Genomic DNA, 16206 nt, shown 5'->3' on the forward strand with positions numbered 1-16206 from the left:
CTGTATAATACAGTAACCATTCACAAATTCCATGTTTCTGTGTATGTGTCATATTTCTTACTGTTGTTAATTATGAATGGTGATGCAATAACTAAATAATGAAAAATGCAAACCTGCCCAATCATGTTCATCTGTAAGACAATCACAATACACTGGATGGCAGTCTGACTTCCAATGCCACTTGTTTATCATGAACACAAGATGTTACTTATCTCAGAATTTATTTTGCTTTTAAAAATAGAGGGCAAGAATAATGCAGGTATATGTGTTGCTGGAAACAAGATGTATACACCATACTTGGATAGTTAATTGTTGTAGTAACCACCACACACAATTCCCATATTTATTCATGTATATTTGAGCATGGTAACAACCTCATCTGACACTATTTTTTAACTGTGATCATACTGAACTGTGCACTGGAATGAGAAAGAACTTCTTAGGATCAGAATGAAATAAAAAATATAAAATAATCAATTTAGATAAACTTGTATATATATTATATAATAATATAACGTTTGTATAATTTTGCATGGAAACTTAATACAGAACAAATACAAAACACTATCTTGTACAACATTTGAAATAATCATAAAAGTATACATACAGTACTTGACACATTTGGCAAGAGAAGCGGGTGCCCTTTTGACAGATTGATACAATTTTCTACAGGGCACAGCTGCACACATTCACACGCAGATATCACCTTAGTACAACACTGCATAAAACTGTACATTCATATATAAAGTCTGAGAAGTGAAAACTGTGTTTCCTCATAGAACACTTTTTCTCCTCTTTGTCTCATCAAAATGTTAAAAAGATTTGGTGTTTTCCTGTATCAACATATTGAGTATCAATATACCAGAAATGTGGTTGATGTACAGTCAAACCAAAACATTTGTCAACTTCAGCTGAAGTAATAACCATACTTTTTCTGTCAAAATCATTCTGAAAATATTTGAACTTAGTAACATATGGCTAATAATGTGTAATGGCAACACCCAGTTACAATAATCCTCTGTAAATGAAACAACTATGACCACAACTACATCCACACTGGAATGACTGTGCACTTAGAAACTGTAATCTAGTAACTGAAAAAGGGCAGGACATCAAATGAACTGACACAAATGCATTCTGATTAAGCAAAAAAAATTGGAAACTAAGTCCCTTATTACTGAAACCCCCAAGTTTAAATCTCTGCTTCATATGAAAATTTACATTGTGTGTATGATACTAATGTTATTATTATAATTTCTAGCAAAGATAATGTTAAAATGAACTATTAACTTTCCATAGCGCTGGAAATTCTAATCACTAACTTTAGAAAGGGCTTTCTTTATTGACCTGATTGTAATTTTAAAACTATTGTTCCTCTATTTACTTTTCCTCAAAAAACAATAACAATGCAATATATGCCCAATACTAAAACATTGAACAAAACTGATAAACAGTGTCATGGCAAACACACACAATAATTTTCTATTGCCTCAAAGCTACATCTAAAAAAAGCTACAGAAATCCTCTAGATTGCAGTCTCAAAATTGCGAAGATCCTAATGACCTTATGGGGAAGAGGGAGCCACCTAAAAGTAACTGTTTCATTCACAGCCTCCCTCATCACTTACAATGAAAATAACTCGCTGTAAGAAACCTGACACTTTTTCAGAAGCATATTACCCAATTCTGAACCCATTCTCTAGGTGTGATCCTATTACATGGCAAACTACTGGTGTTGTGGCTTGACTGTACCTCAACCAGTACCTACTCTACTTCAGGCTCAGCTTGAAACTTGTCAGGAATGATTCCATTCCCATACAGTTATGTTCATTCTGTATCACTAACTTCAAAAAGAACAACAATTATTATAATATCAACAATTTTTTTTCTCTGGATCATTTTAAATTATATACATTATGATATTATAAGTATATATAATATGTTCTTTATATCCCTATCAATGTCTTATAAACTTCTACTTGCAAGCCCTTAAAATAAACAGCAAAAATTGTTAACAAAAATACTGATTCATTTTTGTCTGTCAACATTTAATGAAGTTTTAATTGATCTGTTAGTAAAGATTATGATTGAAGGTTGATCCCATACTAGAATGAGAGCTTCGGTGGTTGGAGGTGGTCCCAACTCCACTTCAACAGCATTCACAAGCCTGAGGTAGCTGCACTGCATCACATGAATACTTCCTTGCATCTGCCACAAGTTGTCTGATAAACACTTTACATCCCGATGCAGCTTGTGCATATTAAACACCATAAACAAAAAAATATTGCAAATGAAGCAACTGAGACAGGAATTAACATATTTTAAAGATATAATTACACACTGAAATTATCTCTTAAATATTTAATGATTTACCACATCATGGTTGCAGTGTTTCGTGAAAGCATTGCTGATCAATAAACATTAAAGATTTCATGGCAATTTAAACTGAGTTAAAAATTATTTGAGTTGTTTGATACAATATAAATGAATTTAACTACAACAAAAACAATGGAAAGCACTGGCAAGAGAACACAAGTATGTATAAGTGGGCAACATTGTGCAATCAGCATAAAAACAGAAAAACAGCAACACTGTTTCTTAAGTTTATATTTGAGGTTTAGCCAGGGTTTTAAGCTCAGGATGTTGTGTTTGTATCTGTATATTTGAGGTTACAGTTATCTGTGTTTGCCCCAGCTGCGCATATGAGAAATGTGCATTTGAATCACATAAATAAAATTACAATATTTGATAGCTAGTGTACGTGCACTGTAATAGGACACAATGTTGAATTTCTGCTCACAACAGACTTGCAGGTCTAGATCACAAATATCAGTGTTCCACTATACCACACTGTTGTTTCTTACAGATACACACAGCCATAACTAAAAGTGAATTCTTCGATTGTCCAATGTATTTCCTAAATGTGTCCCTCATTACATTCTACACTTTACGAGATGAGTACTCGTACAACAGTCAAACCAAACTAGACTCTCTTGAAAGAACAAATACTGGAATGTTAATGTCATGTTCAGCTCTCGAGATCCTAACCGCTCAGTACCATTCCTCTTCTAAATCTTCCGTCTGACAGGTCACTTTAACTATTTTCTAATGATCACCCTTACTGCATCTTATTTATTTGGTAACTGCTGTATGTCTGTGATTCACTAAGATTGTCCACCAAGTGAAGGACCTGGACTCAGAACTCAACACAGTCACACTCTAGAAAATGCTGCCGCATTACGGTGCACAGAGCACCTAAAACCATTCCTATAATATATCTTGAAAATTAAACGACGACCCTGCATCGAGGGAATTAAGAAGTTCTGCGGCTGAAAACTGACTCGAATCTCCTGACGGCAACTGTTCGAGGAACTCGAGACTGAAGTCTGGTGGAGGCTGTGAGTTTGAAGCAGAGCTCACTGGGGTGGTGGTGGGGTGCTGCTGTAGCACTGGGCTGCTGACGTACGGGGGGAGGTGAGGGGAAGTATGGTGAGGGGGCACTCCACTCGCAGATAGTGACTGTGACATCTGCAGGTTCATTGACATCTGAAACAGAATGCAAATAACACTCAGCTTTTATTTACATTGGTTCAAGAGTGGCATCATATTCAGTTGTTCGCCTACATACAATTAATGCCTTATCTTAAAGAGTAACAATAAACTGTAACCCTTCCAGCCAATTTTGCTGGTCACCAAGAAAGCACTTCTGATACCACTATCAAATAAAGAACTTAATTTGAGGAATCCAAACAATGGAAAATCCAGGATGGAATGTAACAATATTATGAAAAGGAAAGTTTCTACTCACCACCGGGAAGCGGCTGAATGGTTGAGGACAATGATTAACTATGGTTGAGGTCAGGAGGGTTACGGAAACGTAGGACATATTGCAGGGAAAGTTCTCACCTGTGCTTCCCTGCATTTCCCGTAACCCTCCTGGCCTCAACCTAAGTTACTCTTTGTCCTCACCCATCCAGCACCTTCCCTGTTCCCATTCCAGCACTACACAGCCGTCATAGTGCCATCACTCCCAGTCCTTTTATTTCTCTCTCTCCTTTTCCCCTGCTTCCACCCACCCCCTCCCATTCTCTTGCCTGCCCTCTGTCTAACTTGCAGAACTTCACTGTCCGTGTGTGTGTGTGTGTGTGTGTTAATTGTGAGAGTCTTTTTGTTGTGCCTATTTGCGATTTTTGTTGTGCCTATTTGCGAATCAGCATCTCCGCTACATGGTGAGTAGCAACTTTCCTTTTCATAATATTATTAATTTGAAGAAGAAATATTTCAGATAATTGAGGATAAAGGGAGCAAGTGCTACTCAGATATGAAAAGACTGGCACAGAAATAGAAATCACAGCGGACAGATGTCATAATTGTAACAAATTCATTTCCCATAGGATGAAAGTGTAAGTAGTGGCAACAACTGGCAAATTAAAGTGTGGGAGGAGGAGATATTAATATGGTACTGGAAACTCCAGGGTGTCTTATCTGACAAAAGGACAAGTAAGCAACGCCAGCACTGTATGGTACCATAAATGTAGCACTCACCTGACCAGGGCCTGGTCCTGGGGGCATGCCCATCTGTTGCTGTTGCGACATCATCTGCTGCAAAGTCGGCATGCCCTGGTTCCTAGACGCTACGAGCTGCTGCTGCTGCTGTTGCTGCATCTGAGCCATACTGAAGGACCCTGCAGAATTATAATGAAAATAAATTACACATCCAGTTCGTGACACATCAGTTATTTGAGAATTATGATCGAAGTCAACTTGTTTTAGTAAGTGGGGAAGTTTTAGTCTAAATGTTGTGGCATTCAGTGCAAAGTAACAGGTAGTGGCAAATCTCAGAAATGAAAGCTACATCTGTCATGTAAAATTTTAATTCTTTCAACAAATTATTAACAAAAATTGACTTGTACTACTAATTTTTACCATGAAATGGGGCCATAAGCAAAATCATTGTTGTGTATAGCAAGCAAGTAAACTTACTTAAAATGAGTGGTGACATGACAGGTCCAATTAGCTTTCACTATAACACTGAAAAAACAATTAAATGAAAAGCTCCAATTTTTATTTCCCAATGATGCTAAAATATTATCAAGATCAGCCTCGAGTGGACTCACAAAGGCAAGGAGATATGGATGGGAGCTATAAGACCTGGCAGAAACATCTAACCTAACTGAGCTAAACAGCAATGAGAAATGAGTCAGTGAGCATGGAGAAAGAGAGATGCAATCCCAAAAATTAATCATTTTATAGTCTTAGTTTAGTATTTATGTATGTACTTCGGCAACTAATAAGGTATGATATTTAATTTCAGCCATAAGACAAGTAAAACCTAATAACTTCTTAAGGGTAAATTTTGTTTTATGGACATCTAGTCTGCAGAGAGGGGAAATTTTCTAGGAGTTTAGAAAAGTGACCAAACCTGCTTATTTTATAAGACAACTATGACTGTGCAGTAGAGTAAGCTGTGATTTTTCTACTTGTTCTTGTATCACTCCTGATGCCAATATTATTTTCCCCCTTTTCTGATTTGTTAGCAGAGCATACACCGTAATTACCTGAAATACCTAATTTCTTATTCACATTGTATCGTGCTGAACTTTATTACTCACAATATAACTTACTGACTACTGATGACACTAATATACCAATGCTTGGAATGACATGGGCTTTTATTGGAGAAGGAGGGGGAGGGGGGTGGGGGAAGGATTGCTAGACGCGTGAAAGATCTCTTGCGCACGTCGTTTGGTCACGATCGTGTGCTCAGCCATCACTTTCATCATGCTTGGCCTCCCAGGTCCCCAAACCTCAGTCCGTGCGATTATTGGCTCTGGGGTTACCTGAAGTCGCAAGTGTATCCTGATTGACCAACATGTCTAGGGATGCTGAAAGACAACATCCGATGCCAATGCCTCACCATAACCCCGGACATGCTTTACAGTGCTGTTCACAACATTATTCCTTGACTGCAACTATTGTTGAGGAATGATGGTGGAAATATTGACCATTTTCCGTAAGGAACATCATCTCTGCTTTGTCTTACTTTGTTATGCTAATTATTGCTATTCTGATCAGATGAAGCGCCATCTGTTGGACATTTTTTGAACTTTGTATTTTTTTGGTTCTAATAAAACCCCATGTCATTCCAAGCATGTGTACCTCTCTGTCTACATTATACCATGATTTATTTGGTTTTCAAATTTATACTGACTTTTTGATCACCCGGTATTTTCTTCATATTTTTTTGGCTCATATTATTTTATTTAAGGATATATTCATAATTTATGATATCAGTAAACTAAGTGCATGTCAAAATTCCACCCTGTTAAAAATTTTTTGTTTTAAGATTGACATAGGTTATTTTGAACCATTCAGTGTCCTCTTTCAAGCAAACATTATACTTTCTCCAAAAACTGGATTTTTCAAATTTAGTCATACTTATAATGTTTATTTTCGAGAATATTCCAATCTTTAGTGCAATTCTTACCAAAATCTAGTTTACAATTCTACAGTCCTGATTTTTCTGTTTCTAAAATTGTATTCATTTACTGAAATCACCTGTTACTTTGTTATTATACCAATGAGAAAACATCACTATATAGGTAATCCTTCGTACTCTTTGGGAATACCTTTTTACATTAAAACTTCCCTCAGATAAAACAGTACCTAGCATTTTGCCATTTTTAACTGTACAGATTTTGGATAAATAAATTTATTTCATTCCTACTGTATCTCCATACCTTTCCTTTTTTCCTAGTCTCTTGTGTTAAAATCCAAAATATAATAGCTAACTATTTTACTGTTTTTGTAATTTCTGTACTACACGCATCTATAGATATGCATCAATGCCTGGTATTCAAAAAGTGAAGATGTATGTCACACAGTCCAACTTCTATGTCAGTTCTGCATGAAACCTTTGTCAAATCACTTGTAGAATATGTAACTTATTAATCGCTGTTGTGAAATCTAGATCATAATAATAAAAAGGTGACCATCTGAACTGTTTCGTAATAATAAATACAAATGAATTGAAGAAAGAAAACTCAGTTGTTTTGTGTTATATCGTTTTTTAGCTGTCTGTATAACTTACAAATTACTGGAAGAAGATCAGATTGATGGATTTTAATGAGACTGAAGAGGTTCGAAACAGATCATTAAGGTTACAATCAGTAACGCACACACACAAAAAATGATTAACAGTCACGATTAGGCAAATGTAGAAGTCAAACATACCCTGGTGCAGGTGCTGTTGCTGCTGCTGCTGGAAAGCAGCAGCCGAGCCAGCTCCATTCCTGAAGACAGCGCTCTGCTGCTGTGAGACAAGGAGGTGCCTCCAGTCCTGGCGGGCCCCGAGCCCCGTGTCGGGCCCGACACTGACGTTGGGCGGCCGCTGCTGGCGCTGCTGCTGTGGCGGTGGCGCCCCCTGGGCCTGCGGGCCGCCATAGCGATGCGGCCCCACGCCCAGACCCACTCCCACCCCCACCCCGACACCGAGGCCTGCCATGGCCTGCTGCTGCTGCAGGTAGCCACCTCCCACCATCTGTGGTCGCATCATCGGGCCTGAGATGCAGCAGAGAGAGTGTTGTTAGTAACGTATTATTGTGTGCAGCTTAGCAACATGGTTTGTATTTGCCTCTTCACTGTGTCAGTTCATTAATTGGCGTGTAAGTTTGGTACATACCTGTACAATGCCAGCAAGTTTAACACTTGCTCGTCCTGATAACATTCCTTATAGGATACCACTAACAAGCTCTGAGTAAACTTTTCTTTCTTAATTAGTTTAATAATGTCTAATATTTCTGCTTATTCTCTTCAGTCTCAGACATATGCCTTCACTGTATAATGTGACACATCAATACATTCCTGTAACGCTAACTAAACACAGGTATGTTCAAATTGTGATCTGTTAACTGTCAGAAAGATTTTCTGCAGCTTTACAATGTTCTTCATGGAATTTGGTGTGATAGTTTTTCAAGGAGGACTATACCCACCTCTTTCTTACATTCGTGACACATGCATTGTATCTCCTTAGATTACTTGAAGCATAACTCTTACATATGGTTGGGGGGCAGCGGGAGGGGGGGGGGGGGGCATGACAGAACATTGTTTAACCAATTCACTGTGTTGTACAGGTCTATCCATCTGCTTAATTGTTAACTATTAACTGTTATTTGGTTTACACTGACCATTTGTGATGATACTGTATGAAAGTTTGATATTACTGTTCTCGATCTAGCCAAAGTGGAGAGATACAAGTTTTGTAGGTGATTTGACTCTTAATATGACCCATTAGAGGAATTTGGGGTTTCTTGTAGCTGAGCTGCTTTTCAATTCAGTCCCTGGATATCCAGAAGCATGTGACGTTGTCTATTTATTTTCAAAACTATTCTTGGTATTGTATCTCAGATTTCTTTTTAATTTCTTGGTAACCCTTTAAATGATTTATGGTAAATTTTCCAAAGCCAGCTCTCAATTTGGTCACATTTCTTTCATCATATGCCAGGTAATTCCTATGATGTCCCATTTCATACAGTGCACAGTTAAATACAGTAGAAGCAGCGATACCTTTAAGTTCACAATACAATCCAATCAGCAGATTACAGAAAAACTCCAGCCAGCTACATTTTGACCAAAATAAATATAAGGTATAAGCATCTTCTTACAAAGGAACCTTTGTAATATTAATATTTGATTGAATATGCTGCCTAGAAGAAAATATATAAATAGTAGTTGTTTTTCTTGTTGTCAAGCAGACTGAATTGTTGTCTCCAGGGAAGCATCATTGGTAGGAAGAGGGTCATCTAACATCATGAAGTTATTGCATCTTCAGCATAGCTCAGAGCTGCTTTTAGTTCCTCTTCTAACAGTTTGTTGTTCCTAGTTTAAACTGACCTTTGTGCAAGAAATTTATTGGTGAAAGGTGCAGCATCTGCAACTGCTTACTATTCTTGCTCCTTTTTAATAATGGGCTGTTACACATAAATGCAGTGTCAAAAAAGCTGTGATTTAATAAGTAAGGTGTTACGCCAGCAAAAGTTATGTAGTTCACAAAAGTGCAGATTGTGTGCTTTCAAATATGCATGGAGAGAGAAATTTAGTGGTCTGACAGACAAGTTTACAGCAACTTAGATGTTGTGCTCCTACTGTAACCCAATTGGAAAGGTGAAATTAACGGTTTTGCAATAGAATATGTAGACGAAAGGACACGAAAGGAGGTGAAGTCCAAGTGAAGGTAGGCCAAGAGGGGATATGGAAGTTCCTTACAGATGCAACAGAAATCACTGGATACGATGAGCTAAAAGTTGCATTTGTCAACAAAACCTGTGAGGAGGTTTCCGCAGACTGGATTGCAGTAGATTCCATTCAGACTGCAATCAGTATGCCAATTATGTGTTAATGACTATTGCTGAATGAAGATTACAGTTACAGCTCAAGAAGCAACAATTTCTAGATATAGAATTCTGAAAAGGCATGAGCTGTCATAGAGACTGAATGAGATAGCTCAAAAGTAATGTGTTTTGCGCTATGTGTAAAATGAGTAGTTTTTTCCCCAACTGTAACAGGACTCACATACCCTGGCATCTGGAAACATAAGGTGTCAACTTGAAACATAGGAGCAGGAAGAGGAGTTTGTTTTCCAACAAGAAATCACTATCTGGTTCAGTTCAAATATTTGGTGGTCCCTAAATCAACACCATCAAATCGACAATTGAGCATCTTTTCGCTATATATGACACTTTTGCACACTCCAAGGTTCTTGAATGTCATAGTGTACAATTTCCTCCCACGGAATATCAATGACGAGAAAATTTACGTCACTGCACTGCAGTGTAATATCACAACTGAGAACAAACATGGAAAACAGCACATCAGTGTATGTTGAGAGGGTTTAGTAAAGGTGGGTTACCACCTGAATATCTGTCACATTACATCGAGTCCGTCTGTAGGCCATGTAAAAACCACTTTGCAATAGCAGTAAGATTCCATGTATAGTTTTAATATTAGTAAAGTTGTCTGGCATAGCCTGTAGGAAGACTGAAAGTGGAATTTCCAGCAGCCTGATTAGAAAGGTTTTCTTCTTTCTGCATATTGGCAAATTTCCAACGAAGTGAGCACTCTATAGTAAGTATACACATTGAGTGTAAGTGACTGTACTGTATATAAGTGTAGTATAGTGCTGTGTTTGTGTTGTATTACAATGACAAAAGGGAAAGAGTGAACTCTGGTGCTGCCACAGGCTGTCCATCTATCCACTGAGGGGACTACCGAGTTTAGTGTCCTCAATTGACAAAACAGATCACACATACCATAGGCCTTCAAACGAGAAACTGTGGAGGGTTCGGAATTTAAATCGAAAGATTAGTTCGAAACCCAGCGATTGGGAATTGTGAAAGACACGTTTCGTTCTCTTGCTGGCCAAATACTAGTGATGCAGTTCATCCCACCACCAGGATGGACATCTGTGGCTAGTTTATGGGCCTACAATAATGTATTTAGGAAAGGTCAGACAATTGTGTCCAGACTTTAAAAATAGTGGTGCCTGTGATTACAGTGCTACAGCACAAGTCCATGTCTGTGACTTCGGCTAGAGAGGCATGTTTCAGTATTTTTAATATGGCAAAGTTTAATAAGTCACAGTTGAAAAACGCTGACAAGAATTATTTACATAAGAATGGAAAACTAGTAAAAGCTGAATCTAGAGACAACCAGTCTGCGTTCTGGAGAAATGTAGGAACACACGAGGCAATAGTAACCCTACAACTTATCTAAGAATACGGGTTTAAGGAAGGTGAAGCTACATTTACAGTATTTGTAGATTTAAAGAAAGCTGGAAAGCACACTCTGAAATTCCAAAGGTAGTAGGGGTAAGAAATGGCGGGCTATCGTTTATTTAGAACTGGTACATAAATGAGGCCGCAATTATAAGTGCCGAAGGACACGAAAAGGAAGCAGTAATTGAGGAGGGGTAGAGATAGAGTTGTAACCTATCTCCGGTGTTATTCAATCTTTGCAGTGTGCTAGAAGTAAAGGAAACGAAGAAGAAAACTGGAAAGGGGTTATTTAAAGTTAATGGAAGAGATATAAAAATTTTAAGGTTTGTTGATGGCATTGTAATTCTGTAAGAGTCAGGAAAGAACTTGAAAGAGCAGTCGAATGGAAGGGACAGTGAGTTGGAAAGAGATTATAAGGTGAATATCAACAATGTAATGGAATGCACTCGAATTAAATCAGATTCGGAAATGAGACAGTGAAAGTTGTAGATGAGTTTAGCTATTTGGACAGCAAAGTAACTGACAATGCATGAGGTAGAGGAGACAAGGTGCACTCTGGCAATGCCAAGAAAAGTGTTTCTCAAAAAGAGAAATTTGTTAACGTCAAGTATACACTTAAATGTCGGCAAGTATTTTTTCGAGGTATTTGTACAGAATGTAGCATCGGATGGAAATGGAATGTGGTACTACAGAAGAATGACTAGGACTAGACTGGCAAATCCAGAAAGTAATGAGGAAGTAGTAAACGGCAGTGGGCAATAAAATAAATTTGAGGCACAACTCGAGTAAAAGCGATCGTTAGTTTGGTAGTGGAGACCAGTGTGGGGGGTAAAGAGTGAAGGCTGGAATACAGTAAACAGGCTGGAGTGGCACGGCAGCGGGACTCACCGGACGGCGGCATGGGCTGGTGCGGCGGGCGGCGCATGGCGAAGCGCTGCTGCTGCTGCTGCTGCGGCGGTGGCGGCTGCTGGGCCAGCGCGGCCGGCACGGCCTTGTACTCGGGCGGCGGCGGGCGCGCGCCCTGCGGCGGCCCGGGCCGCAGCGGCGCCCGCGAGGCGGCCGCGCGCTGCTGCAGGCTCTGCTGCGTGAAGTTGATGGTCTGCGACTGCGACGCCGACGCCGCGTACTCGCCCAGGTAGCCCTTCAGGTCCGACAGCTGCAGCTGCTGGCCCGCCGTCACCTGCCGGCATCGAGGGACGCGCTCGCTGCTAAACGCCGCACTTTGCTTCTCTACAACTACCGTACTCTACATATACATACATACACACTCTGCAAGCCACTTTACGGTGCACGGCGGAGGGTATCTAGTACAACCACTACTCATTACCTTACGTAATCCACTTGCAAATACAACGAGGCAAAAACTGTGATCTATAAGCCTCGGTACGAGCCCTAATTTATCTTATTTTCGACGTCCTTATGCGAAATGTATTTGGTAGAAAAGAGAATCGTTCTGCAGTCAGCTTTTGTCGATAGTATTCGTCGAAAAGAACGTCGCCTTTCCCCCCAGTGTTTCCCGTTTCAGTTCCGGAAGCATTGCCGTTAAACCTGCGTGTTGTTCGAACCTGCTGGTAACAAGCCTAGCAGTCTTCCTCTGACTTGCTTCGATGTCCCCCTCTAATCTGACATGTGCGGATCCCAGACACTCGAGCAACACTCACGAATAAACTTTATTAGTACTATATGCGATGTCCTTTCAGATGAACCACACTTTCCTGAAATTATCCCAACTTACCCAGGTCGACTATTCGACTTCTCTCTCTCTCTCTCTCTCTCTCTCTCTCATTTCAAACCAATCGCGAACAGTTGTGGCCTGGTCACATGGCGCATTATCATCCATAAAAACTCCATTGCTGTTCGCGAAAATGTAGTCCATGAATTGGAGTACACAGTTCATCCCATGTAAACACAACTCACACCATTATGGGGCCACCAACATCTTGCACACTGCCCTCTTCAAAACTTCGGTCCATGGCTTCGTGGAGTCTGCGCCACAGTCGAACCTACCATCAGCTGTTACGAACTGAAATCGGGACTCGTCTGAATAGGCCCCGGTTTTCCAGTGGTGCACTGTTCAGCCGATACGGTCACGAGCCCAGGATAGACGCTGCAGGTGATGTGCTGTTAGGAAGGCACTAGCGTCGATCATCTGCTGCCGTAACCCATTAACGCCAAGCTTCGCCGTATTGCCCTAATTCCTAATCCATAACTACGACCCACTTTAATTTCTCTGGTTATTTCACACTGTGTTGCTTGTCGTTACCACTGACAGCTCTACCCAAACACCGCTGCTCTCGGTCGTTAAGTGAAGGGCATCGGCCACTGTGTTGACCGTCGTGAGAGGAATGCCTGAAATTTTGTACTCTCGGCACACTCTTGACAATATCTCGGAATATTGAATTGCTTGACGATTGCCGAAATGGAATGTCCCATGCATCTACCTCCAACTATCATTCCGCATTCAAAATCTGTTTATTTCACGCCATTCGGCCATATTCACGTCCGAAACCTTTTCAAGTGACAGCTCCGCCAATGCACTGTCCTTTGTTACTTCTGTACCCGATACTACCGCCATCTGTATACGTGTATATAGTCATTCCTTGCCTTTTGACACCTCATTATACAGTCCTCACATGCCCGCTCCATTTCATATCGCTCTGCATAGTTACGCCTAGATATTTAGTCGATGTGACAGCGTCCAGCAGCACGTTACTGATGCTCTATGCGAAATTAACTGGATTGTTTCTTTTATTTGGCTGCATTCACTTACATTTTTCTACATTTCGAGCTAGCTGCCATCCATCATATCGACTGGAAATTTTGTCTACGCCATCTGGTATCTTCCTATAATAATACTTTTCCCCAGGAAAAATTAGGGTGCCAGACTACAGGCTGTTGGTGAAGCTCTGAGCATATGAAATAGGTTCACAGATACTATGCGAACTAATATAATCCACTACTTTATTCTCGAAGGCGAGTGTTCACTGGGGACGAGTGATTGTTAAGTGTGGCCTAGAGATATGTGATAGCACTGTTCTTGTACTGTATATACACAAAATATGTGGTCCCCCTGTAGCTGGCTGGGTAAGTCAGTTCAGTGGTCGGACGACGGCAATGGCAAACACCAACTATGACTGTTGATATTTTTAAAAATATCAGGAATCAAATATATAGATATTTAAAAAAATAGCGTTATCGACCCTTGAGATATCGAAAATATTATTGATATACCATCGGGAAAAATATCGACGATCCGACCAAAAATATATTGGCTGCACATTGTACATATACTGCCAGTTTTAGAACTGTATAATTAATTATTGATTTATTATTAGGTATTCCGTACATCAACAAGCTAGCAGCCTGTTTGTCTCCCTTAGAGCAAGAACTGAAAGGATAACCACTTTGTTAACCACGGTAACAGCATGTAAGTCGCACAATAAAAGGTCTCGAGGGGCCCGTCGTTCAGTTTCGTCACATATCGGATCTGTCTGGAATATTTCATGTCGAATTCCTGTTTTTTTCATTCCTGCAAACGCCAGAGAACTAGCAGTCGTAGTGTCAAAATTGCTTGGTGAAGCTGAACGTTGCGGTTTCTGTTCGCAACGCCGAGCGCCGATTGCGTCAGCATTACTCCTCACACGTGTCTGCCCACCGCAAACACCGTTCTTGTCATTTAGACTTTTGTTCATCAATTTCAGCAACTGTTTTTGAAGTATACCGATGTGAAGAAATAGCACACTAGATGTGTTAAAAAATTAGAAGAATCCACACAGTGAAAGTGAAATTATGTTCTACCATAATTTCAAATATTTATATAAAATTGCGAAAAAAATATAATATAAAATAAAAATATCCGTATTCGGTATTACCATTTCAATATCGATATATCGGTGGAAAAAATATTGCCGTTACATATAGAAATTTTTTTGTAAAAGGATATCGATATTTTATCAACAGCTCTACCTCCAACAACATCGTCCCTTGTAAAGGCCTGTGGCGTTCAAAACAGTATTCGGATCGATCACCACTTTACTTGCGGATAGACACATTATGGAGAGCCGTTTTTCTGTGGCGTCATTCGCGAGTGGAACAGAAAAGGGAATGCCTAGCAGAGATAAACGTACCCTATGTAATGCATCGTATGGTGGCTTGTACAATGTACAGGATGTTTCCGTAAGAGCGAGCAAAAATTCTGGCAATTAAGTCTGTCTCCGCATCCACTGGCGTCTCATATACAAGTGACTTTAGATGTCCCCATAGGAAACAATCAAAGGGATTCAGGTCAGGTGACCTCGCAGGCCATGGAATAGGACCTCTCCTACCAATCCAGCGACTAGGAAGTACTCCACCGGTACTGCTCTATCGTATTGAACTGTGCGTCTCGGTACAGCGCCGAGTAATGAATGCGTCTGCTGTTGATTCATAGCATGTTCTGTCATAGGACAATGCAAATACGATACAACGGAGCAACCTTATGAGCAAGTAAAATAAATAAAACCTGCATCATTACTTCATGGTAATGAGGTTTCTTTGCAGGAAATAAAGAATGTGCATGTAAATAAACAGCACAGTACGTGTAAACTTGTACGCATGTTAGTTTTAAATAAGCTGGAAAGCGTTAATGCTAGACAAAGCGGTAGACAAGTTTACTTCCATATCTCCTTAAGCTGGCTTCTCTGACCCCAGGTTCCCTATCTCAAGTTGTTCAGTGGAGCATTCTCTATGTCTTGCTACATCTTTTACGGATACACCCTGTATATGTAAATGTGGAGACGCACAAACCTATAAACATCGGCAAATTTCCGTGCCACACAAACTTCAAGTACTGTGCTCCTTCCTTAATTCGAAATGTGGCGACAGTACGGTTACTGTCTGAAACTTAATCGTGTATATGATGTAAAAATGTACTGTCTTCGATTGTTGACGTTTCATTTCATTAATTACTCTCATCGTGTTCAGAGTCCCATTATTTTACACAAGACAGGACAGTTTTCCTCTAACTAAAGAGTAAAATTTAGTGTCCACCAATGACTGGCAAAGTTGAAAGAAAATCATGAACAAACTTCTTAATTCGGCGCAGTTATGATGTCAATTCCAAACTCGTAGTTATTCGTTTTGCGTTGTACATCCCTCTTTCCAACTTGATGTTCTTCATTTCCCAGTATTTTTAGCAGAAGCAATCTCCTTTAATTTGCTTTTCCCAGGATCGTCTGTGTCATAAAACATCTTTTTTGTAGACCTATAAACCCGTCTTTACATGCCACTATCATTATTGTTATTAACATCACTATTATTATTATTATCACTGTTAGTGGCAGCAGCTGCAGTAGTACAAGTAATGGCAGTGTTAACTTTTTTTGGTTCATAGTATAATTTACTCACACTGCCACTTCAGACACACAAATCGTTTTAATACTAGTTATCATATTGTT

General features: G+C 39.7%; 1 protein-coding gene across 1 annotated transcript in view; it reads right to left on the reverse strand.

Moving 5' to 3' along the window:
* Positions 1-473: 473 nt before the first annotated feature.
* The window catches only part of LOC126282432 (neurogenic protein mastermind-like), a 456429-nt gene continuing 440696 nt past the window's right edge, over positions 474-16206 (reverse strand). The window contains exons 8-11 of the mRNA XM_049982089.1: positions 11660-11951; positions 7233-7559; positions 4545-4684; positions 474-3545 (exon numbers count right to left, since the gene is read on the reverse strand). Coding sequence (XP_049838046.1) covers positions 3267-3545; positions 4545-4684; positions 7233-7559; positions 11660-11951 — 1038 coding nt within the window. The 3' untranslated portion in view covers positions 474-3266. The remainder of the gene's footprint in view (positions 3546-4544; positions 4685-7232; positions 7560-11659; positions 11952-16206) is intronic.

This window comes from Schistocerca gregaria, chromosome 7 (genome assembly GCF_023897955.1).
Source record: "Schistocerca gregaria isolate iqSchGreg1 chromosome 7, iqSchGreg1.2, whole genome shotgun sequence".
NCBI classification, from domain to species: Eukaryota; Metazoa; Arthropoda; class Insecta; order Orthoptera; family Acrididae; genus Schistocerca; species Schistocerca gregaria.